Raw genomic sequence first — 23,058 nt, forward strand, 5'->3', positions numbered from 1 at the left:
GCTGAAGCCATTGTGGGACATGAAACTTGCCACGCTCCAACAGCTTTACCCAGTTCAGAACTGGTTCACACTCTGGGTCTATCAGGTGGTTTTTGTTTTTTGTTTTTAAACCGCTGAGCTATCTCTCCAGTCTCCAAAGGCACTTTGGAAACCATCAGATTAAATCACTTATGTGGTGGTATTATGTTCACCAAAATATTGTGTACCTTAATAAACTTACCTGGGGTCAGAGAACAGACAAGCCACTAGTTAGTCAGTGATAGCACACGCCTTTAATCCTAGCATTCCAGAGATAGAAATCCCTCTGGATCTCTGTGAGTTCAAGGCCACATTGGAAATAGCCAAGCATGGTGACTCACACCTTTAATCCCAGAAAGCCAGCCTTTAATCCCAGGGAGTGGTGGTAGAAAGTAGAAAGATATATAAGGCGTGAGGACCAGAAACTAGAGGATTTTGGCTGGTTAAGATTTTTGGCTGGTTAAGCATTCAGCCTTTGGAGCAACATAGTTCAGCTGAGACCCATTCCGGATGAGGACTCAGAGGCTTCCAGTCTGAGGAAACAGGACCAGCTGAGGAACTGGCAAGGTGAGATAGCTGTGGCTTGTTCTCTCTCTCTGATCTACCAGCATTGACCCCAATAACTGGCCTCGGGTTTGATTTTATTAATAAGAACTTTTAAGATTCATGCTACACACTTACTTTAAACAAGGTTGTTGGTTTAAAAAATTTTTTTCAGCTGGGCGGTGGTGGCGCACGCCTTTAATCCCAGCACTTGGGAGGCAGAGTCAGGCGGATCTCTGTGAGTTCGAGGCCAGCCTGGGCTACCAAGTGAGCTCCAGGAAAGGCGCAAAGCTACACAGAGAAACCCTGTCTCGAAAAACCAAAAAAAAAAAAAATAAAAAAAAAAAAATAAAAAATTTTTTTCACTACTGTCCAGCCTAGAAATCTTCACTGTATATCTTTCTTGCTGATCTATTCATCTGTGGAGACAGATTCCAAGTCTTTCTACACTGCCCTATAGTGCAGAACATTTATCAGACACTCAAGAGCAGTGTTGTGTGTGAGGTGTAACTAGTGTTTTGGTAGGAAAGTGTAATGGTATGCGGGGGAGGGGTGCTTATTTATTTATTTATTTATTTATTTATTTATTTATTTATTTTTGGTTTTTCGAGACAGGGTTTTTCTGTGCAGTTTTGCCACCGTTCCTGGAACTCGCTTTGGTGACCAGGCTGGCCTCGAACTCACAGAGATCCGCCTGGCTCTGCCTCCTGAGTGCTGGGACTAAAGGCATGCGCCACCACCGCCTGGCAACGGGGGGCTTATTTTTAGCAAGGGTAGATACAAGTGTTTTCCCTTAAAAAGATTACATTATTGACGGTGCTTCCTTGAGCAGGAAAGGCAGGTATGCTGCCAGAACTCGGTGCTAATTTAGATTGTGCAGAAAATAAGTGTGCTGAGAAGAAAGATTACGGTCCATTCTGTGTCTGTTACCCAGGCTAAAAGGAATGGGATTAAGAGGAACAAGCTGCTATTGTACTCAAAGACTAAGTGTGGACTGCTCGCACAATCCCATTAACTAGGCATACCTGTTAACTAGGTTTGGGATGTAGCATATGGTTAAGTCTGATGGACAAGTGGAAAACAGTGTCAGGAATCCTGGGAATGTGTGTAAACATTGGCTACTTTTAGCAATAATGCTGGTCCTCCATAGTAGAGAACCTAGAGAGGCGTAGTCAGATCCCCATCAAAGCTGCCAGTCTGACACAGAAAATCAACTCCCTTTCTTATGTTTTGGGGACAGGGAACTGAGCAGAAACTGTATTTTATTGTGTATTGGGAGTGCATGTTCTTGGCATGGCCATGAAATGTGTTTCTGTTAAATTTATATTGACAAATTAAATTTATAGAACACGCATGTCCATCCTAAATAATTTAAGATTGGTCTGTTTTTCACACTTTTCCCCCACTTATTGGATATACAAATGTTTTTTTTTTCTTTTGTTACTAAGAAATTTGGAACTAGTGTGGGCTATAAAATCCAAATCATCGCTGAGGACAATAAATTACACCATAGCTATGACATATCAGCTAGCTAAGGGAAGATAATTCAGACACTAAAAAGTCTTTTGGGGGGTTGGGATTTAGCTCAGTGGTAGAGCGCTTGCCCAGCAAGTGCAAGGCCCTGGGTTCGGTCCTCAGCTGGGGAGGGGGGTGGGAATCTTTTGATTTATTCTCAAGAAAAACTTATTTAAGATGAGTCCAATATATCTAAAGGATTAGAGCACAAATATATGGAAAATATACACTAAAATGGAAAACATTAGGAGAAAATGTATGTGTCTGTACTATCAATCAATAGACTTGGAAAATATTTTTGTTTTGCAAGTCGCACATTTTATTAAAAATTTATTTTGTGCCCAGTAGAAAAGCAAATTTTGAGTCTATTTACAAGCACTATGTATTTACATATATTACATACAATTAATGCACTTAAAGAAAATGGGCAGAGAAACAATATATTTGGAAGAATATGTCACTGTACATGGTTTATTATCGCGTTCTTTTATGTCACTGTATCTTTACTGTAGTAATAAATACAATTCTATATGTACACATCTTATAAAACATCTCATAAATGTATTATTTTTTTTAAAAAAAATTCCACATTAAAACATCTGATCAAAATAAAACATGCTTATATAAAAATAAATCTACCCAACAGCCTTTTGGTTTGGGTGCCATGAAGCTAATGTAGGATCATGGAAGTTAAGAATAAACCCTTTCTCTTTTCAAATTGAGTAATTTGGATGAAAGCATCTAACACCCGGGTAAATACGGAGTAAGCAGAGAAGTCATGTTCTTTATAGCAGGTGGTTCATCCAAAAAAGACACAGCTAAAACCAAGCTAAATAGAAAGACTGATAGTTCGCACAGTTCTGTTGAGTCGAAAGTGTCACGAGGCATGTTGCTGGAGCCAGTAGAGACAGGTGTGTGAGGTTACTCAGTGGACTTATGGATGCATGTCCTGCCTGCCTTTGAGAATCTTACAATGCACAACCATTTGAGGCAACGACAAAACATCTCCCCCAAAGCATGCTCCCACTCAGAAACAAATAGAAATCCCACTCTCGATTACCAGGTAGGCTCATTGCTAGTAATGAACTTTCTGAGCTTTGGACAGCAGGAATTTAAAAATGAATCAGGTAAGTCAAATTTTACCTGTACATGATCGCTTTAGGAACAATTTAAGTTAATTTTCCCTTCAAAAAATTTGTAGCCTGTTTTAGTTCACCAAGGGAGGAAGCACTGAGTGCTTATTTATAAAACCCAGTATCTTAAATTTATGTACGAATGAGTTAAAAATGTCTCAAATTATTCATCCAAGAAACTAGTGTCATGGAAAGACCCTTTCTGACAAAAGGACATAAATGTCTCCACATGGCCATTAAAATGAAATCCTGTGAGCAATGTAGCCCATTTTAAAAAATCCTTATATCGCCTTATAATATTAACCCTCTTCTGTCTGAGGAATTTGTCAGTTTAAATATACCCACTGTGTCCTTCAATGAATCCTTCACTACCAGTGATTATGCTGGTGAGCTTGAAGATCACACAATTAAAACTAGAGACTTTATTTTTTGAAGAGCATTTCATCTGCTTTTCAGATCTAGGCTCATCTAAGTAACGTGATGGATAGCTGAACAAGTTATACAAGCAGTGTTGAGACTTACACATCGCTCTCAAGTATCGGTAAGGTATTCGCTTTTCCGTACTAACTTATAGATGTTTACTTGTATTGTAAGCCAGGTTTCAGCTCAGCTCTTCTTAGCTACTGCTCTGATACAAATCTTCTTGCAGGTTTCCAACTTTTGAAAATGCCCCCCTCACAAATTATCTAGAGGCATGGGACAAAGGCTACTGAAGAAAGGTGACAGCTTTCTGTCATTGGGTAAGCCGGTGATGACCCAGCATTGGAAGGCAAGTCATAGGCTATGCTGGCATGCGTAAAGGCCACCAAGGCTTGGGTCGAGTCGCAGGATCGTTTTTCAACGTCATCAGAGTTAATGGACAGCAGACTTGGGTGCTTTGATCTCGTCCAGAAATGGGCTTGCTTTCCTAGGCTGCCCATATCCTCCTTAAAGTGGGGGTTGAAGACGATATAGAGAAGGGGATTGAGACATGCAGGCAGGGGGACAATCACTAGGAGGATGAACTTAATCACTTCGGGACTGATGAAGGTGAGGTTTAGCAAGGAGGAGAAGGATAGGAAAGCCACGGGGCAGTACAGGATACAGTTGGCAAAGAGCAACAAAGCAATGTGCTTCACCATAGAGCAGTCCCAAAGATTCTCCAGGTCTCCTTTGTCCAAACTGCAGTAGAGCCTGGTGTACGCAATGGTCATTACGAGGAAACAGAGGGAGTTGAGCAAGACGAGAGCCACCATGTAGCCCGTGGCGCTGGGCTCCCCAAAGGGCAAGGGCAGACAGAGTGGGGAGGCATTATACTCGCTGCCTCCCAGCAAGGGGACAGCGGCAATGGTCAGGGCTAACAGGACACACAGCAGAATGACCACCTTCAGGCTAGAAAGGGGAGTTTTCGTTTCAAACTTGGGAGAGCATCTGGCGGAAAAGCCACGTTCCAGGGCTGCCAGAGTGAGCAGGAAAACAGACGATTCTGAAGCAAACATGGACAGGAAACCAACAATTTGGCAACCGACCCCATCTTCCCACCACGCACCGTGCTGCGCGAAGCTACCAAACGTGAACGTGTCCACCATGGCCAGCACAGCACTGGAGACCCCCATGACCATGTTCACCACCGCAATGACCCCAATGAGGAGTTTTATGGAAGAGATGTACAGAGTGGTTCTGAACACTGTTGACGTCACCAAGGCATTACAGGAAAGCGCCAGCACTGCTATGATCCACACTCCGATTCTGATCAGCCAGCTCCCGAATAGGTGGTCACAGGGCTTGAAGGGACCTGAGTGTAGAAGGAAGAGAGAGTCCGGATCAGGTTGGGGCGACAGATGTAGCAAACTCGCCAAGAAACGGGGGTCAGTAACAGCCACTGTAACCACAGCGCCCACATGGCTTGCTCCTGTTTCTCAGACTAGTGTGAGGACCGCCTTGAAGTTTCCACAGCACCGACCCACTGAGGCCCCAGGTTCTTGTGATCCCAGAAGATATATAGAAAACTAAAAATGGGAGACCTGAGTCCCAAGACATAGCAGTGAGGGCAATGTGAAAAGCCAGATCACTTGGATTTCTCACTAAGACCTTGAGAATAGTTTCTATGGCTCCACAGTCCAAGAAAGAGATTCCTAGGGAAATAGCTCATATAAGATATAGTATGGGTAGCAGGAGTATGCATTTTATGGAAATCTTAGAGAGCAAGGAACACTTATTTATTGGAAATAAAACATTATTCATTGCCTTTCTTCCACTAAATTACCTACTTTTTTTTTTAAGGAACAGGACAACTTAATGAATTCAATTTAATGAATTCAATGTTTTTAAAACTCATCGGTATACTATTTGTTTTCACATTTTTTTTTTTTAAAGACAGGGTCTTTCTACATAGTTCTGGCTGTTCTGGAACTATGTAGACCAGGCTGGCCTTGAGCTCAATGAGACCCACCTGCCTATGCCTCCCAAGTGTAGGGTAAGGACTAAAGGTGTGCACGACCATACTCAGCAAGACAGAGTTGAGCGTGTTAAACAAACACTTCATTGTTGGGTTAAATTCCCAGACCCTAAATGGTTATTTATAGAGAAGATCTAAATTATTAAAAATTTATTGATTATATAAAGCAAGCCTATGGAGTATTATTCCATGCTAAATAGTAATAGTGCCTTCAAAATCACATATGCCTTTGAGCATATGCCAACTCTTTAGTTTTATTAACCTCAATCAACAGTTCTCCACCTAAGTGTTACTTGTGAATGGAAAATGACCCTAGCGAATGAAGCTTGTTCGTATTTTGTAAGTTCCGGTTGTCAGGCATGGGGTCGAGCCATGAGGTGGCAGAGATTTTGCTTCTGGAACGCAGCCACAGTGGTCGACAGCCTCAGCGTCCAAGGGGTCCTTGGATACCGACGCAGTTTTGATGTCTCTCTCACCTGGAGAAGGCGAACACTGCACAGAATGAAGGGCTTTCAGGTCTTCCTCGAAGTCCAGCAGGAAATCTTCAAGGTCACGCTCATCTGCAGGGATTGAGAAACCCTGGAGTGGTTAGTTCCCTCATGAGGAGAGGATCGGGCTGCCCGCAAGACAGGAATTGTCACAAAGAGAAATGAAGGCAAGGTCCTTAGAAAGTCCTTTGTTGATATTCTAGACAATCTACTCTGGCAGTGTTCCAGCAGCCCTGAGGCTGAGGAGCAAGGGGGCTGTACTCAGGGCTAATACCCAAGTCCTCTGATTCCGCTCTTCCCTGGAGCTTGTGATAGTCCTAAATTGCAGACCCAAATCCATGCTAGGAACCACAGTTTATCCAGTTTTCCAAGGACTGGGGATGCTGCTCAGTGGTAGAATATCTGCTTAGCATGCTCAAGGGCCTAGGTTTGATCTCCAGCACCTCCCAGAAACTTCCTTTAAGATGGGAGAGAGGAGAGGAGAGAACAAATTTCTAACACTATAATAGCTTCGGTACAAATGTTCTAGGCTGCTTCCTCTGACCACAAGATGGGAAATCAGTTTTGATGTTCCTTGAGGGAATTCCGTATAATAAAGAAGTAATAACAAGGTGCTTGGTTTAGAAAACTGTCTTTTAAAAAAAAATGAATTTTGTGATTTAACACATTTTTTCCCAAAGATGCACATTTTCTTGGTTTTGTGTGAGACTTGGGCATCAGGATTTGTGTGTGCCTGTGCGTGTGTGTGTGTGTGTGTGTGTGTGTGTGTGTGTGTGTGTGTGCGCGTGCATGCGTGTGTGTGTGTGTGTGTGTGTGTGTGTGTGTGTGTGTGTGTGTGTGTGCAAATGAGCATGTAGTCACTCAAAGGAACACATGTGGATGTCTTAGGGAGGTGTTGGGATACTCTGAGACAATGGATCTCACTGAACCCCGGAGCTCACTGGTTCAGCTGGGCTGGCTGATCATTCAGCTCCAGCTGTTTCCCGTGCCTCACAGCACTAAGATTACAGGTACAAGCTGCCACATCCTGCTTTCTTTTTCTTTTTCTTTTTTTCCGGAGCTGAGGACCGAACCCAGGGCCTTGTACTTGCTAGGCAAGCACTCTACCACTGAGCTAAATCCCCAACCCGACATCCCGCTTTTTAAAAATGTGGGTGTTGGAGGATCTGAACTCAGAACCTCATGCTTGTGCACCCAACCCTTCACTCACTCAGTTACCTCCCCAGCTCCGGCATCGCTATTTTTTTCAAACCCTTTGGTGTTATTCTAATATACGGGTCATTGTTGAGAATCACTGATCTCCGAAAATAAATTTCATGAGGGACATTAGTGCTATTATGTAGTCCCAGGAGCTGATGTAGTGTCTGAACCATAATGGGCTCTATGGTTTTAAATTTTTAATGTTTAATGAATAAACATAGAAGAGATTAGAGTTGGTGGGGCAGGGACAGGCAAAACTGAAGGAAGAAGAAGAGTAAGATACATGCTGTGTGACCAAAAACCACAAACAAACAAGGCGATTAGCTCCTTCAACTGATAGGCCAGTGGCTAAGTTAAGAAATCGTGCAGACAGGTTGAAATGCACCTTGGAATCAACAAATCACCAAGGCCCTAAGACTGAGAAGCTATTCTTTTAGGCCTTGTGCAGACTGGCAAGGCTGGCAGGGAAGGGAGGGGGTGCCGCCCAAGGCGCCCCTTCATCCCCACAGGTGTGGTGGAGAGACATTGCTTTCTGTTTAAGTAACGTCTTACTGCAAGGAAAGCCAAGGGCTGTACAGACATGATCTCATTTCACCTTCCTGACAGATACCCCTGTGGGGGACTAGAGGAACATGATACAGAATCCGTCAGTTGAGAAACTGAATTCTTAGGCCCTTCTGCTCAAATATGGAGGAATTAAAAATGTCTGTCCACTCACCTCACCCCCTACTTCCTCCAGGCTGGGAAAACAAGCATGTATTTTTTTTTTTCCAGTGAAAGAAGGGAAGAAGGATATTTGGGGGGGGGGGATAGGATCCTCTAAAAAAAAGTCTGGAAATGTTGATATAGTAATCACCTCTGAGGACTGTGTATGCTAAGGAGGATCTAATTATAAATAAAAATAGAACAGATGGCAATATGTCTTTTTGAGTCTTTACAATGTAATACTGATTCTCCACTCGCTGGGTGATTACAGAGGGACTCCTGAACTTTTCATGGTCTGTTAGTAAATTTTCAAGATCTTTCTGGCAACAATTTCCTCACCACGACAGCAGTTCTTACCTTGAACTTGAAATAGCCCAGCATCTTTCTTATGAAGGTCGTCCACACTGCTGTTACCACCTTTATTCCATGGATTAGAAATCTTATAGACATTCTCACACGCTCCAAATGCACAACACTGGTATGCATAGGGCATTTCAATAATCCTTTAAAGAAAAAAAAAACATACACTTAAAAAAGATGGGTCATGAAATATAATGTCTGCTTTTGGAGTTTAGGCTAAATGGATAATCCAAAATATATGCCATTTGAATAAAGGCGTGCATTCTAGTGATACTGGTAACCACAGTTATTAAAATTGATATTTATCATTGTAGAAGCTGAGTGAGGTGATTTAAATGATTGGGAATTTTCCATAATAAAATGGTTTAAAAAATGAATGGTAGGAAAATTATGACAACATTATGTTAGGTAACTAAAATATGCCATAAATTTCAATGCATATGTGGATTCTAACAACTTAGATAATGTGAAACATAGCCTAGAAATAAACAACATAAAAATGTTGTTTAAGGTGGCATTTTGAAATATACTTTTTCCTTTTCTGTACTATCTTTTGGGACTTTATTACTTTTTGGGTTTTAAAAACATGCAGACAGTATTGTGGTTCAAGACATATATATGTACACACAAAATCTGTAAAACACTCCTTTATTGCTAATAAGCACAGCAGGTTTTTAAACAGTACTGCTTCCTCAAACAGGCATTAATTTAGTATATTTTATTACAGCACATACACGCTAGATGAATTAAAAATTGTAAACAGGAGTGCAGTAATGTTACAATGTTATTTAATTACACGGCCCAGTATATATCCCATGGATCAATGCTTCTTAAACTCTTTCCATGAACTCTGTGATTCCAGGAAGCATCTTTGAGAGGGAAAGGAAGTGTGGTCAGGAAGACAGTCGCCCACTTCAGGCTTATCCTAACAGTGCTCCAGGGGTGGGGACTCGGGGCATGAAATGCAATTCAAAAGGGTCTCATGACCTCATACATTTAGAAATCACTGTAACATGTCTATTTTTTCGCATGACCACAAATGTATCTTATTAGTTTCAATGACAAACTCACTTGAGCTCTGGGAAGTTTGCAGATGGTATCAGGCTCCGTAAGGCACGATTTCCTGTTAATTTTAAGTGAGTTAAACCATGTAACCCAGTTACAGGGAAAGACGACAGGAGGTTGGATGATAGGTCCCTGCAAAACATCAAACAATTGGCTTTTAGTCGTCTACATTAGCCTGGAATGTTTATGTTTACAAAAGCAGACTAAAGATGCTTCGACTGCTCAATAAAAACCTCCAAGCAGAGTTCTTACCCTTGAATGGTAAAACTAACCACTTTGGTTTGAGTTTCTGATAGCTTTTTCTATTTATAATCAGAACTGGAGCTGGGGAGGCATGCTTTAAATGCATTAAAATTGTTCTACATTTGGCCAGGCGGTGGTGGCGCACTCGTTTAATTCCAACACTTGTGAGGCAGGTGGATCTCTGTAAGTTTGAGGTCAGCCTGGTCTACAGAGTGAGTTCTAAGCCAGCCAGGGCTACATAGAGACCAATTTTGAAAAACCAACCAACCAACCAACCAACCAACCAACCAACCAAACAAACAAAAAAACCCAAACCAAAACTGTTGTTCTGTATTTAGCCTCATTTTGCCAAGTGGGGAATATACATTTATTTGAAAAGTGATTGGAATGACCAGTGAAAAGTTTCAGGGTCTATTTCCTTTCTCTATTCCCCCTTCTGTCAGAGAAGGAAGAAGAGGGATAGAATAAATGAATTGTCAACTTATTCCATTCTGCCTGATTTCTCAGCAAAACTAGACAATTTCATTTGAATAAGCAGCCCCCGCCCCCACCCCCGGCTGTCACCCAGATCTTCAGACATCCACTTAAGGGCCCCTATGGCTCTCGGGAAGCTTGGTGTCTTCCCTGGCCAGGGCATAGCTCTAGGCGTGGAGAACACAGAATGTTGTGTGGCTGTGTGTTGGGAGCGACTTCATAAAACTAACATTTTCACTAATAGATGATCACTAATTATTGAAAGACATTCCATAAACAAGAGAGGAAATACTCACAGCTTGATTAGAGATGGCAATGTAGAAAATGCATTGGGGTGAATCATGGCAATTTTATTCCAAGCTAAGTTCCTGTTTTTTTTTTAAAAAAAAGGCAACCGAGAAGATTACATTAGAAAGAACACATGACATTTTATCGTATGTATCCAGTCTCTACCCACATTTAATTTCCATTCAAATGAGGAATAGCCAGCTCATCAAAGTGTCCTTCCCATAAAGATATTGTGTCATAAAATGACAAAAGATAGAACTTTAAATGAGTCCTGTTTGAAGTAATCAGGTAGATATTTTATTATTATTCTCTTTTTGCTAATAAGGTAGACTTTATCACGGATGCAAAATTTTATTCCGGTTTTTCTAAAATGAATGGAGATAGGATGAGGCAAACATCAGAATCTCTTTCTCTGACAAGAGAGCACATTTTAAATTATGAAGTGATCCTGGGCACACGGCAAAACTCAACCAACAATGCGTGCCCTTCACCCATCTATGGCAAGCCCTGAAATAGAGGTGTTTTCAAGACAGTTCTCAGTAGAAGATGCAGACAAGTGAATTCCCAGCTGGGATCTAAGTAAAATGGGAGAAAACGTATGTTATAAATAAAATCCTTCAAAGCGAGGAAAAGTATTTCATGGAGAAATGAAATCTACTGCCATATATACACGACAAAGTGAAGGGCATTTCGAAGGAATAAAATCACTAGCAAAAACTTCTCCGGGTAATTCATCAGAGACAAGGACTGACGAATTATCAGAGACAAGTTCATTTTTTTTTTTTTTTTTTTTTTGGTTTTTCGAGACAGGGTTTCTCTGTGTAGCTTTGCGCCTTTCCTGGGACTCACTTGGTAGTCCAGGCTGGCCTCGAACTCATAGAGATCCGCCTGCCTCTGCCTCCCGAGTGCTGGGATTAAAGGCGTGCGCCACCACCGCCCGGCCGTCAAGTTCATTTTTAAACATGAACTATGAATTTAAGGCTCCAACCCCCCCCACTCCCACCCCCACCAACACTTCCTCTCTCCCTTCCTTGGTGCTGGAGATCAAAGCCAGACCTTGCAAACGCTAACAAGGGTTCCTCTACTGAGACTTTGTTTTTTTTTAAATGTCCAAGACTTTAAGGTAAGTAAGAGTGGGGCATTTGAGAAAATTGGAAGTGATCAGTGTAGGTGTTTCTCAGATTCAGATAAGCGTCTGACACTGGGCCCCCGAGTTACCTCCAGTGAACTGAATTCATAGCATAGTTGTGTTCTCATTTGAAAGATTTTTAAAGGGAATCTTCCTCTTTTCACAGGAATGTGGAGGCCAGAGTACTATCTCAGGTACCTTTCCACAAATGCCGTCCACCATGTTTTGTTTTTTCTTTTGTTTTTTCGAGACAGGGTTTCTCTGTGTAGCTTTGCGCCTTTTCCTGGAACTCACTTGGTAGTTCAGGCCGGCCTCGAACTCACAGAGATCCGCCTGGCTCTGCCTCTCGAGTGCTGGGATTAAAGGCTTGCGCCACCACCGCCCGGCATCCACCATGTTTTTTGAAACGGGGTCTCCCACTGACCTCGAGCTTATTTCATTGGGCTGGACTGGCTGGGCAGCGAGCTCCAGAGCTCCGCCCATCCCTGCCCTCCACCCCAGGATAGCGAGTGTGCGATTGCACCAGGCTTTTCCTGGCGGGTCTAGGAATTGAATTTCCGCCCTCACGCTTGCGTGGCAAACACTTTACAGACTGAAACACTTAACACCATTTTTAAATCATAAAACAAAATGAAATATTTACATATCGATTGCCGGAGAAACAGAAGCAGTTTCTAGTACGGTTGTCCTGAAACCATAGTAGGTTTGCTAAAATAGATTCCCAGGCTTGCTCTTCAGATAGACGCGGGCACAGAGTGAACATATTTCACTATCAAATCCAGGTGGTCTTTAAATGTTTACACACACACAGTCACAGCCACAGCCACAGCAGCCTCCCCCACAAGACCAAACCAAAACCAAAACCAAAACCAACCCCCCCTCCCCCCGCCTCCGCCCCATACACACACCAAACAGGCAAAGGGACTATGTGTGTTCATTCCATTTGAGTTGCAAGTCTCAGGCTGCAGACAGGACTATTATGCAGGCTTTTGAGCCTTTCTTTTGCAACAAGAGTGTATTTTAGAGGATTTGTTGAATGCATACACCACTTTATTACTCCTGTTTTTAACCTTTTAAAACTTACATTTTGAGAGGGTCTTACCGTGCAGCCCTGGCTAGTCTGGAACCTGTGGTGCACACCAGACTAGTCTCAAACTCACAGAGGTCTACTTGCCTCTGCCTTACATGTACTTTGTTTAAAGATGTACACACTATGCCTGGGTACAAATTTACTACTTCCAATTTTTTTCCCCCTGGAAATGATGAGAAGCAATTTTTTTTTTTTAAACAGGAAAAAAAAAAGTATGGCGGCACAATGGTAAAAGCACATAGTGGAATAAAAATCCTGGAGGTCCAACAGAGAGAAGCAGTCAGTGCTGTGGGGGTGTGGGAGGTGGTACTCACAGAGATCGGAGGTTAAATAACTGCTGGAACGTGCCACCTTTAATTTCACAGATGTCATTATGCCGCAGGTCGCTGAAAAGAAAGCGTTCCAAAGACCGACATCAGAGTTAATGTTTCCAGCAGACTTCAGAGAACTTTTTACACTAGCATTGCATGCTCTTAATCAAAGGGGCAGAGGAAGTGTGAGTATCTCATAGGAAGTGTGAGTATCTCGTAGGAAGTGTGAGTACCTCATAGGAAGTGTGAGTATCTCGTCGAAAGTGTAACTATCTCATCAGAAGTGTGATTATCTCATCAGAAGTGTATCTCATTGGAAGTGTGAGTATCTCATCAGAAGTGTGAGTATCTCATAGGAAGTATGAGTATCTCATAGGAAGTGTGACTATCTCATAGGAAGTGAGACTATCTCATAGGAAGTGTGAGAATCTCAGAGGAGGTGTGACTATCTCATAGGAAGTGTAACTATGTCAAAGGAAGTGTGACCATATCATAGGAAGTGTAACTATGTCAAAGGAAGTGTGACCATATCATAGGAAGTGTGACTATCATCTCTCAATCAGAAAATTATTTTGTTGTCTAGTAAACAACACTGCATTTTTTTTTACATTCAAATAAGTATTGACTCTCAATCAAGGAAGCTGCTTCCCTCAAGAGGGTATAAAACAATCCACGTACACTGTCATCATTCAGTGGCAAGAATGATGGCTTAGCATGCATGAAGGCCTGGCTCTGTCGCCAGCACTGCATAAACCAGGTGTGACAGTGTGTGCCTGTAAGTCTAGACCCTTGGAAGTGGAAAAAGGAGGGACACAAGTTCAAGGTCATCCTTGAACTCTGAGGCCAGCCTGGGACACATGTGACCCTTTCTCAAAAGACAAAACATCAGGGGCCCTTGAGAAGACTGTGTCTGTAAAAGCGCTTGCCACACAAGCCTGCTGACTTGCATTTGGTTCCTCCTAACCCCTGGAATACAAGGAAAAGTGGAAGAAGAGAACTCACTTCACAAAGTTGTCTTTGATTCTCTACATGCGTGGTCTTGTACATGTACACCTGTCCTCTCTCCCCCTGCCTCTGTCACACACACACACACACACACACACACACACACACACACACACATCAAACAAAACAAGACCCCAAACCAACAATGCAAAGAAACACTTGAGGACACGTTTCTTTCTTTCCCTGAGCCCTTACTGTATTCATTAAAGGTCTTCAGAAGTGTCAAGTTTATTTTTAATTATGTATCTGTGTATGGGTATGTGCATGTATATGCTGCTGACGCCTCAAGCTGGAGTTACAGGTGGTTGAGAGCTGCCCACTGTGGGTGCTGGAGGCCAAGTCTTCTCCTCTGAAAGAGTACTAGGTGCTCTTAACCACAGAGACATCTCTCCAACCCCTCAGATCTTTACATTTTAGGAAATGAATTCATGTTTTCTTCCTTCATGACCCAAAGGCTGTGAGAGAAAAACTAAGTATGAAGTGAAAGGTGGTTGATAAATGGAAGTGTGGCTACAAAGCAAGGTGGCTAATGCTTTGTGGAGGAAGTAGTTTTTTTTTTTGGTTTTTCCGAGACAGGGTTTCTCTGTGTAGCTTTGCGCCTTTCCTGGAACTCACTTGGTAGCCCAGGCTGGCCTCAAACTCACAGAGATCCACCTGCCTCTGCCTCCCGAGTGCTGGATTAAAGGCGTGCACCACCACCGCCTGACTGGGAGTAGTTTTAAGAGGAACTCCAAAGTGCATAAGAAGTGTCCATGGCATCTCATGTGACAAACGTGAGTCATCTCCCATGGAGGTGGCTTTCATGAAACAAACCTAAGTGCTGCCGAATTCAAAAGTAGCACCGCCCACTGGAAGGGTGAGTTTTGTTGTATTGGAGAAAGAAGAGCACTGAGCCCGTGCGGCACACATCTGTAATCCCAGCACTTGGGAGGCAGAGATAAGAAGGCCCAGGCGGTATGAAACCTGGAAACAACCTAAATGCCTGTCAACTGAAGAATGGATGAAGAAAATGTGGTACATATACACAATGGAGTACTACTCAGCAGAGAAAAACAATGAAAGCATGAAATTTGCAGGCAAATGGATGGAACTAGAAAAAATCATCCTGAGTGAGGTAACCCAAACCCAGAAGGACAAACATGGTATGCACTCACTCATAAGTGTATTCTAGATATAAAGTAAAGAACAATCAGACTGCAACCCACAGAACCAGGGAGGCTACACAGCAGGGGGGACCCTAGGATGACTGTGGCTTATAATAAGTTTTGGTTTTACTCAATTACTGAGTAAGCCTGTGTGTTGCCGGTGAGCCACAGGGTAGAGTAACCAATGACCCTGAAAAGTGGGAGTTTGGGCTTCTGACCTTTTTGTTGAGTGACTTAGAAACATGCTAAGTAGTAACAATATGATGTTTCAAAGACATACATTTTCTGAAGTTTTTGGCAGCCTGACAAACTGGGTAAGTCTTCGAGCAGGTTGTAAGACAAATCTCTGAAAAGCAAAAGGCAAGAGAGAGAGAAAAATATGTTACACATTAATCTTAAGGAAATACATCCTCCTCTCCTTTTCCCTTAAGATGATATGCGCCTCCAAGGCAAACTCTGGACAATTCCACAGCCCTGACAAGCAGCAGGTAGACATGGGCATTATTGGATTAGGCAATAGGTTCAAATATTTACTGAAATGTAACTATTATACTTCTTTAATTGATTTAAATAATTTACTTAATGAATTTATTTATTTTGTTAGTGACAATCTACAGTATTCTAGCTCTTATCTTACTGAAATGAGGACAGATTAAATTAAATCACTGTGCCCTCGTCTCTGGAAGCTGCTGGTTCTCTACAGCTAACACAAGTCATTGCTGGTTCTTTCCTAATCAACTTAAAAACCAAACCAAACCATTCAAAACCTAGCACTAACTTTGAAATCAATCACCATGAGGGGGGGAAATCAAAGAGAGGTTTCAGCCAAAACTCAACAAATTACAGAATAACAAAACCATCTGGACATATTTATACTGTAATACAACTAATCTAAAACAAGCCACGGTAATTTGCAGAAAGTTAAAAAAAAAAAGAAAGAAAACTGGTAGAGTAACAGAGGTTAAAAAAAATCTTGTCTCATGTTTTAAAAGTTATCAACTAATCAACTAACCATTTTCATGCTTGATTCTAATTCTTAAAACCACCAAAACAACTGGAAAAAAACCCAGTAGTATTTCTCTAAGAGGCTTTTCAATTATCCTATCCTTATAATTGATCAATTTATCCTACATTTATTGAATGAATGGGTTTTATATAGGAAGAATTCAATTATTGCTTATAAATAATTCAAATGAAGCTATCTGTGAGTACAAATACTAGAGGTTTGAAAGATTACTCCCTTCCCCCTAAACAAACAAAAAAAATAAACTCACTAAAGTGAGCAAATGAAAAACCTGTATATCTATGCAAAATATACATGTTTAACAATATACCATGTAGTTTTGAAAAGTAGTGACTGTATGAAAATGGACACATATATTATCAAAGATGATAATGATTCGATTCATTCATTTCTGCAGGCTGCTCAGGGAGCCTGATATTTCTTATGCTTATATTGTGCAGCCCAGGCAGGTGTTGAACTTGGGATCTTGACTTCCTCAGCCTCTGCAGTAACTGGGATTACAGGCTGAAACATCGCGCCCCTCCCACCCCCCACCCCCACCCCAGGCTTCTCATTCTCACATATATCTTAGTAGGGAGTATACAAAACCTCCTACCAGGACATAGTATTGCATTTTGTCCACCTCTTATGTAATGATTTCAGGGTTGATGTGTACCAAGCATTTCATGTTTAGAGGCAACGTGTTTATAGCTTTACTTGATTTAAATCTTGTGATCACTGATAGACAGCGACACCGTGGGTGATAATAAATACTCACACTGAAATCTCATATGTTTTTTTTTTTTTTTTTTTTTTTTGGTTTTTCGAGACAGGGTTTCTCTGTGTAGCTTTGCGCCTTTCCTGGAACTCACTTGGTAGCCCAGGCTGGCCTCGAACTCACAAAGATCCACCTGCCTCTGCCTCCCGAGTGCTGGGATTAAAGGCGTGCGCCACCACCGCCCGGCTTTTTTTTTTTTTTTTTTTTTTTTTTTTTGGTTGAAATCTCATATGTTAATGGGAAAAAAAAACAACAACACAGGATGGTAGCTCTCACACCAATGCTTCTAAAAGTCTCTCTAGTAGAGATCAAGGTCCTGGGTTCTGGTATCAAAATATATGAGTTTCTTTTGGTTCACTGATTTGATTTGAGCACTGATTGATTTTTTTTTTTCTTTCTGGTTTTCTTCTTAGAAGATACCTGCCTTGTCTATCTTTCAGGAATGTCATGAGGAACAAATGAATATTGTGGGTGGAGTGTTGAAAACGGCAAGATAATATCATTAATGTATTTGTGTATCTACACACATTCAAGTTCCCACAAGAAAGAACAGGATCTTTTCTGCTTGTTTACTTGCTTGAGACAGACTTATTATGCAGCCCAGATTTCTCTGGAGTTTCTCTGTAGCCCAAACTGGCCTCCAACTTAATGCTGAGACTATGGGTACGGGCTACCATGGCTGGCTTAAAATATAATGTCTTGGAGCTGGAAAGATGGCTCATTAAAGTGACCGTGACACACAGGTAAGGCAGGAGAATTCCTGGGGTTTGCTAGCCAACAATTCTTGTTTAGTGAGGAGACTTTGTCTCAGAAAACTAAGACGGAGGGGTTGGCAAGATGTCTCAGTGGGGAAAGGTGGTTGCCCCTGAATGCACATTAGAGAGAATTGGCCGTCACAAGTTGTCCTTTAATCTTTATATATGCATATTAGGTGGCACACACGTGTGCACATGCATGCCTGTTGAGAAATGTTGTTCTGTATGTTGTGAATGTGTGTTGCTCTGATTTGGTTGATAAATAAAACGCTGATTGGCCAGGTAGGAAGTATAGCCGGGATAAGTAGACAAGGAGAATTCTGGGAAGAGGAAGGCTGAGTCAGGAGGTGCCAGCCAGACACAGAGGAAGCAAGATGTGAAGGTAGAACCGAGAAAAGGTACCAAGCCACATGGCTAAATAGATAAGAATTATGGGTTAATTTAAGTGTAAGAGCTAGTCAGTAATAAGCCTGAGCAAATGACCATACAGTTTGTAAATAATATAAGCCTTTGTGGGTTTACTTGGGTCTGAGTGTCTGTAAGACTGATGGGTGAGAGAGATTTGTCCTGATTTAGGGCCAGGCGGGACACAGGAAAACTTCAGCTACACATGCCTACACAAATGCATAAATATAAAAAAATTTAAAAAACATAAGATGGAGAATGATTGAGAGAAACACCTGGTGTTGACCTCTGGAATCTATTTGCATGTGCACATGCAAACACCACACACACCAAAGAAGCAATATTTTGCAGAAAGAGTAATGGCATATTGTGGTGGTATTGTGTTCCCCAAAATATTGTGTACCCTAATAAATTTATCTGAGGTCAGAGAACAGACAGCCACTAGATACAGAGGCTAGGAAATGGTGGCACTCAAGCCTTTAATCCTAGCATTCTAGAGGCAGAAATCCATCTGGGATCCCTGTGAGTTCAAGGCCACATTGGAAAGAGCCAGGCATGGTGACACACGCCTTTAATCCCAAGAAGTGAGCCTTTAATCCCAGGGAGTGGTGGTAGAAAGCAGAAAGATATATAAGGCGTGAGGACCAGGAACTGGAAGCATTTTGGCTGGTTAAGCATTTGGCTGGTTAAGCTTTCAGGCTTCTAGCAGCACAGTTCAGCTGAGAGCCATTCGGATATGAGGACACAGAGGCTTCCAGTCTGAGGAAACAAGACCAGCTGAGAAGTTGGCCAGGTGAGGTTAACTGTGGCTTGTTCTGTCTCTCTGACCATCCAGCATTTCACCCCAATAACTGGCCCCGGGTTTGATTTTATTAATAAGACTCTCTAAGATTCCTGCTACAGCACATGAAAATGATGGAAGAGTTAACACTGACCGAGCACCTACCATGTCCTAAACTCTGCTCTAAGGGTTTGACATATAGTTATTTAATCCTTAGGGTTACCACCTGAAGGAAGTGGCTCTTTTGTTTTAAAGACTGGGAAACTGAACCCCCCAGAAGGGAAAAGAACGTGCTGAAGATAACATGCTGCTCTCTAGGGAACTTGTAGTTAAACCAGGAAACCATGCTCTGGAGCCTCTGCTCCTAACTGGTTTCCCAAGTGGCCTTCGGGCACCTATGTGGCTTGGGACCTGGCTGTTGACTGTCAGTTCCCTATGCAGCATGGACGAGATGGACACGATTTAAACCCTGACTCCCTCCTTACCAGCTACAGTATGTGACACCCCTCTTACGGCATGGACCCATGTCAGTCATGAAAATCGGTAAGCAGCGGGCAATAGATGGTTTTGGGTACCCTCTACTAGTTTCATTAAGAGATGGAAGCAGTGGACTGGAGAAATGATTCAGCGGTTAAGAGCACCGGTTGCTCTTGGTGAGGACCAATACTCGAGGTTGTCGCCTGACCCCAATATGGGTGCTGGGACATTAGTCTAACAACACTTAGGCACGTGAACATGCGCACACAAGATAGAAGTACACAAAAAATTGTGATGCTTTTTTTTTGCGGTGAGACTTTAATAAATATATCCCAGAGTCTCAATTCCTTTGTCTGTAGCTGCACTTCATGGGGAAATGGAGGCTATAAGGACAAAGCTTGCTTTACATGCCTTCCTTCAGACACGTGTGAGTGACAAAAACTCCTGGCTGCTTCTACTGCACACCATGTCACTGAACATCTGCAGTGACGGGGTAGCCTGAGGACGACGAGGAAGGGCAGAGCCATGCTGCAGACAATCCCATCCTACACAGCACCTGCATTAGGCTGGTTCTGCTACTAAGAGGAGCCTATGCTGAGATGACAGGTGGCTGACCGTGGTAGGCGTCTATTCCACAAAAGATGATCCATTTTATGAGAGAGCGAGGGCCCTTTAATAATAGTCCCAACAATGCTTGAGAGAACCAGAGGGCTGGGTGGAGCGAACAGAAAAACCAAAGCAGAATGTCAAAACGAGGCTATTCAAATCCCCGTAATCTACTTCTTAGGAAACCTGGGAAAGGCGGGGGCAAAATGAGATTTGAGTCAATAGGAATAACATTCAAGCTGATTGACTACCAGATGAAACCTTAGAACCCACTATCCATAGCTGCACCAAAGAATGTTTAGTCTCCCTATCGAGGCCGTTGCCTGTTTGATAATTTTATTTTTGACATTAATGTTAGGCTGTTGATCCATTATGCTATTTTGTTCCATTCTGAGAAACCTTTAGAAGAGGAAATGCAGTTTCCCTGGCTTGTTCACATTCATTTTTCTGAAGGGAAATGCATGCCAACTACAACTCTTACGGGCAGCTGTTTGTACTTGAAAACAAAGATACGCTATCATGGCTACCAGGGTTATGGCTGGGAGCCTGGTCCAAAGGAGGCAAAAGAGGGACTATGACCTTCTGGAGACCTGCAAGGAAAGAACTTTCTCCCATTTCCAATGACTGTTGAGATACTGTCTGCCATTTTGCCCCTAAATGGAAGTTGTCTGTTTATACAACATTATTGCCTTACTGATACGTACAGCACTTGGAGATTAGGTAACTGATCACAGACGGTTTGGGGAAGAGATGAGATCTTTGCTCCAGTTAAAGTCCTGTTAAAACACAAGCCAGACATAATTCTTTCATTCCCACATCATACAGTGACATGTTTTGATTCACGGATGTTGAGGTTCATCAGTCCCAAAGTGAATGCATGTTGTGGGCGAAGCTAAGGGTCTACTCAAATACTCACAGACTTTCCAGGTTGCCAGTTCCAGTTAAGTCTGGAAATTCAGTAATTTGTGAGGCACCATTCAAAGTCCTAGGAGAAATATGTGAGTGTTATACAGAGAAGATTCTAGAATGGGGTCCTTTTTACTACGATTTTTTTTTTTCAAGCAGTAGCATTCATTTGGTCTTTGCATCAATACTACAGGTTGGGTGGTGGTGACATTTAAGAGAAATAGACACTTACAGGGTTCTTAGTTCAGGTAAATGTTGAAAAGCAGATATTCCAACAAATTGGATGGGATTGTCATAGAAATGTCTGAAAAATCCAAACACCAATGTGTTATAATAAAGCTGATGGCCAAGAGCATATGCTTCAACAAATATACTAAGCACAGTTGTTGCTTTTCCTGGTTGTTTCTACTGATTACTTCACATCCCCAACACTCAGCTCCGAGTGACCAGCTCACATTTTACACTTCTGTGATATTTACTTGTTTGTTCATTTGGTGTGCGTAGCATGCACACCAATGCATGCCCTGGGGTATGCGTGGAGGTCAGAGGATGCCTTGTGAATGTGAGCTCCCAGCATCCAACTCAAGTTGTTAGGCTAAACCTGCTGAACCATCTCAGTAGCTCACTTTAGGAGATTTGGGGTAAGGAATCTTTATAAAATTTAAAGAGAAGGGACTTGGGGTGGGATTTAGAATGAAGTAGAATGACAATGTGTAAAGATGTCATGACAAAACCCACACTGTGTATGCTAACCCACAAGATTAATCAAAAAGAAAAAAATTAAAATTTGGACAGCAGGGCTGGTATGAATGATAGTTACTAAGTGGAATAGCCCACGAACTAACTAACTGTACTTAAAGATTTTGTCTGCCTCTACCACCAAATATTCAGTAAAAAAACATAACTTGCAATTCAGTCTATCATCTATTTGTCTGTCCATCTGTCTGTCTATCTATCTATCTATCTATCTATCTATCTATCTATCTATCTATCTATCATCTATCTACCTACCTACCTACCTACCTACCTACCTATCTATATCTGTCTGTCTATGTATCAATCTATGTATCTATCTTTGTATCTACCTATCTATCATCTATCTATCTATGTACCAATATATCATCTATACTTAACTATCTCTATCTGCATATTTATCTATTTCTCTCTCTCTCTTTCTCTCTCTGTCTCTATGTATCTATCATCTGTCTATCAATCCATCCATGTACCAATATATCATTCATATTTACCTATCTCTATCTGCCTATTTATCTCTCTGCCTGTCTATCTCTCTGCCTATCTCTATCTATCTATCTATCTATCTATCTATCTATCTATCTATCTATCTATCTATCATCTTTATGTCTATCGAAGGTTCTATCTGTTGGTTGAATATAATTACCATAACACCTACAAAGAACTCTTCATATTATTGAGAAGAAGTGATATACTCTGGGGTTTATCTAATGTAAGAAGTTTCTTGAATTAGTCATGACTCTAAAATGTGAGACATTATTAAAACTTAAAGAACATTTTGTATTATAGACTTTAATGTAATAAAAATATAGTTCAACTGCTTTGTCGATGGAGCCCCACACAGATTTCTTAGCTGAGGCCTTGGGATAGTCAATTGAGTACAACAAATCTTTAATCAGTGTCGACTCTGCTCAAACTGTGAAGAAGACACTGCAGAGATTTAAAGATTTGTTCGTTACAGAAGCTGCCATTGGGAATTATTCTAAACGCTGGAGGCTGAAGAGGAATATGATAAAATATTCCTGTCTAAAGGAGCTTAGAGTCTGATGAGACTAAAACAAATAACAGCACGCCGCCTTTTATTTGACAAAGCGATTGATCTGTACAACACCTTGGATCTACGGCGTAGATACTATTTTCTTCATGCTCAGGTGAGAAAATTGAGCTTCAGATCCCCAGGAAATTCATTATCACCTAGATCCTCAATTTAAGCTGCGATAATAATGAGCTTGGTCATGGGACTTGTGTCGCAACTGGAAACGCTAATGCAGGTGCAACATCTCACATAGTTGGTGACCTAGCACATCTAAGCGCTTTGAGATTCGGCCACTTTTCCTTTCTTCTCTCTTAGGATTAGACAATTGTTAAAAGAACTGCCATGGGGGTGGGGGAAATTTGGGTTGGATGTGATCAAGATACATTTCATACGTGCATGGATTTTTCAA

At 41.8% G+C, this 23,058-nt stretch overlaps 1 protein-coding gene across 2 annotated transcripts in view; it reads right to left on the reverse strand.

Annotated features, from left to right (window-relative positions):
- Positions 1 to 3,763: 3,763 nt before the first annotated feature.
- Lgr5 (leucine rich repeat containing G protein-coupled receptor 5) overlaps positions 3,764 to 23,058 on the reverse strand; it is a 134,536-nt gene continuing 115,241 nt past the window's right edge. The window contains exons 9-18 of one of the 2 annotated variants that reach the window (XM_006988970.4): positions 21,093 to 21,164; positions 20,871 to 20,939; positions 20,659 to 20,730; positions 15,430 to 15,495; positions 13,003 to 13,074; positions 10,478 to 10,549; positions 9,471 to 9,596; positions 8,397 to 8,542; positions 6,123 to 6,206; positions 3,764 to 4,983 (exon numbers count right to left, since the gene is read on the reverse strand). In XM_006988970.4, the coding sequence (XP_006989032.1) occupies positions 3,896 to 4,983; positions 6,123 to 6,206; positions 8,397 to 8,542; positions 9,471 to 9,596; positions 10,478 to 10,549; positions 13,003 to 13,074; positions 15,430 to 15,495; positions 20,659 to 20,730; positions 20,871 to 20,939; positions 21,093 to 21,164 (1,867 nt within the window). In that variant the 3' untranslated portion in view covers positions 3,764 to 3,895. The remainder of the gene's footprint in view (positions 4,984 to 6,122; positions 6,207 to 8,396; positions 8,543 to 9,470; positions 9,597 to 10,477; positions 10,550 to 13,002; positions 13,075 to 15,429; positions 15,496 to 20,658; positions 20,731 to 20,870; positions 20,940 to 21,092; positions 21,165 to 23,058) is intronic. The other variant, XM_076553925.1, reaches the window with a different exon arrangement.

This window comes from Peromyscus maniculatus, chromosome 18 (genome assembly GCF_049852395.1).
Source record: "Peromyscus maniculatus bairdii isolate BWxNUB_F1_BW_parent chromosome 18, HU_Pman_BW_mat_3.1, whole genome shotgun sequence".
Lineage (NCBI taxonomy): Eukaryota > Metazoa > Chordata > Mammalia > Rodentia > Cricetidae > Peromyscus > Peromyscus maniculatus.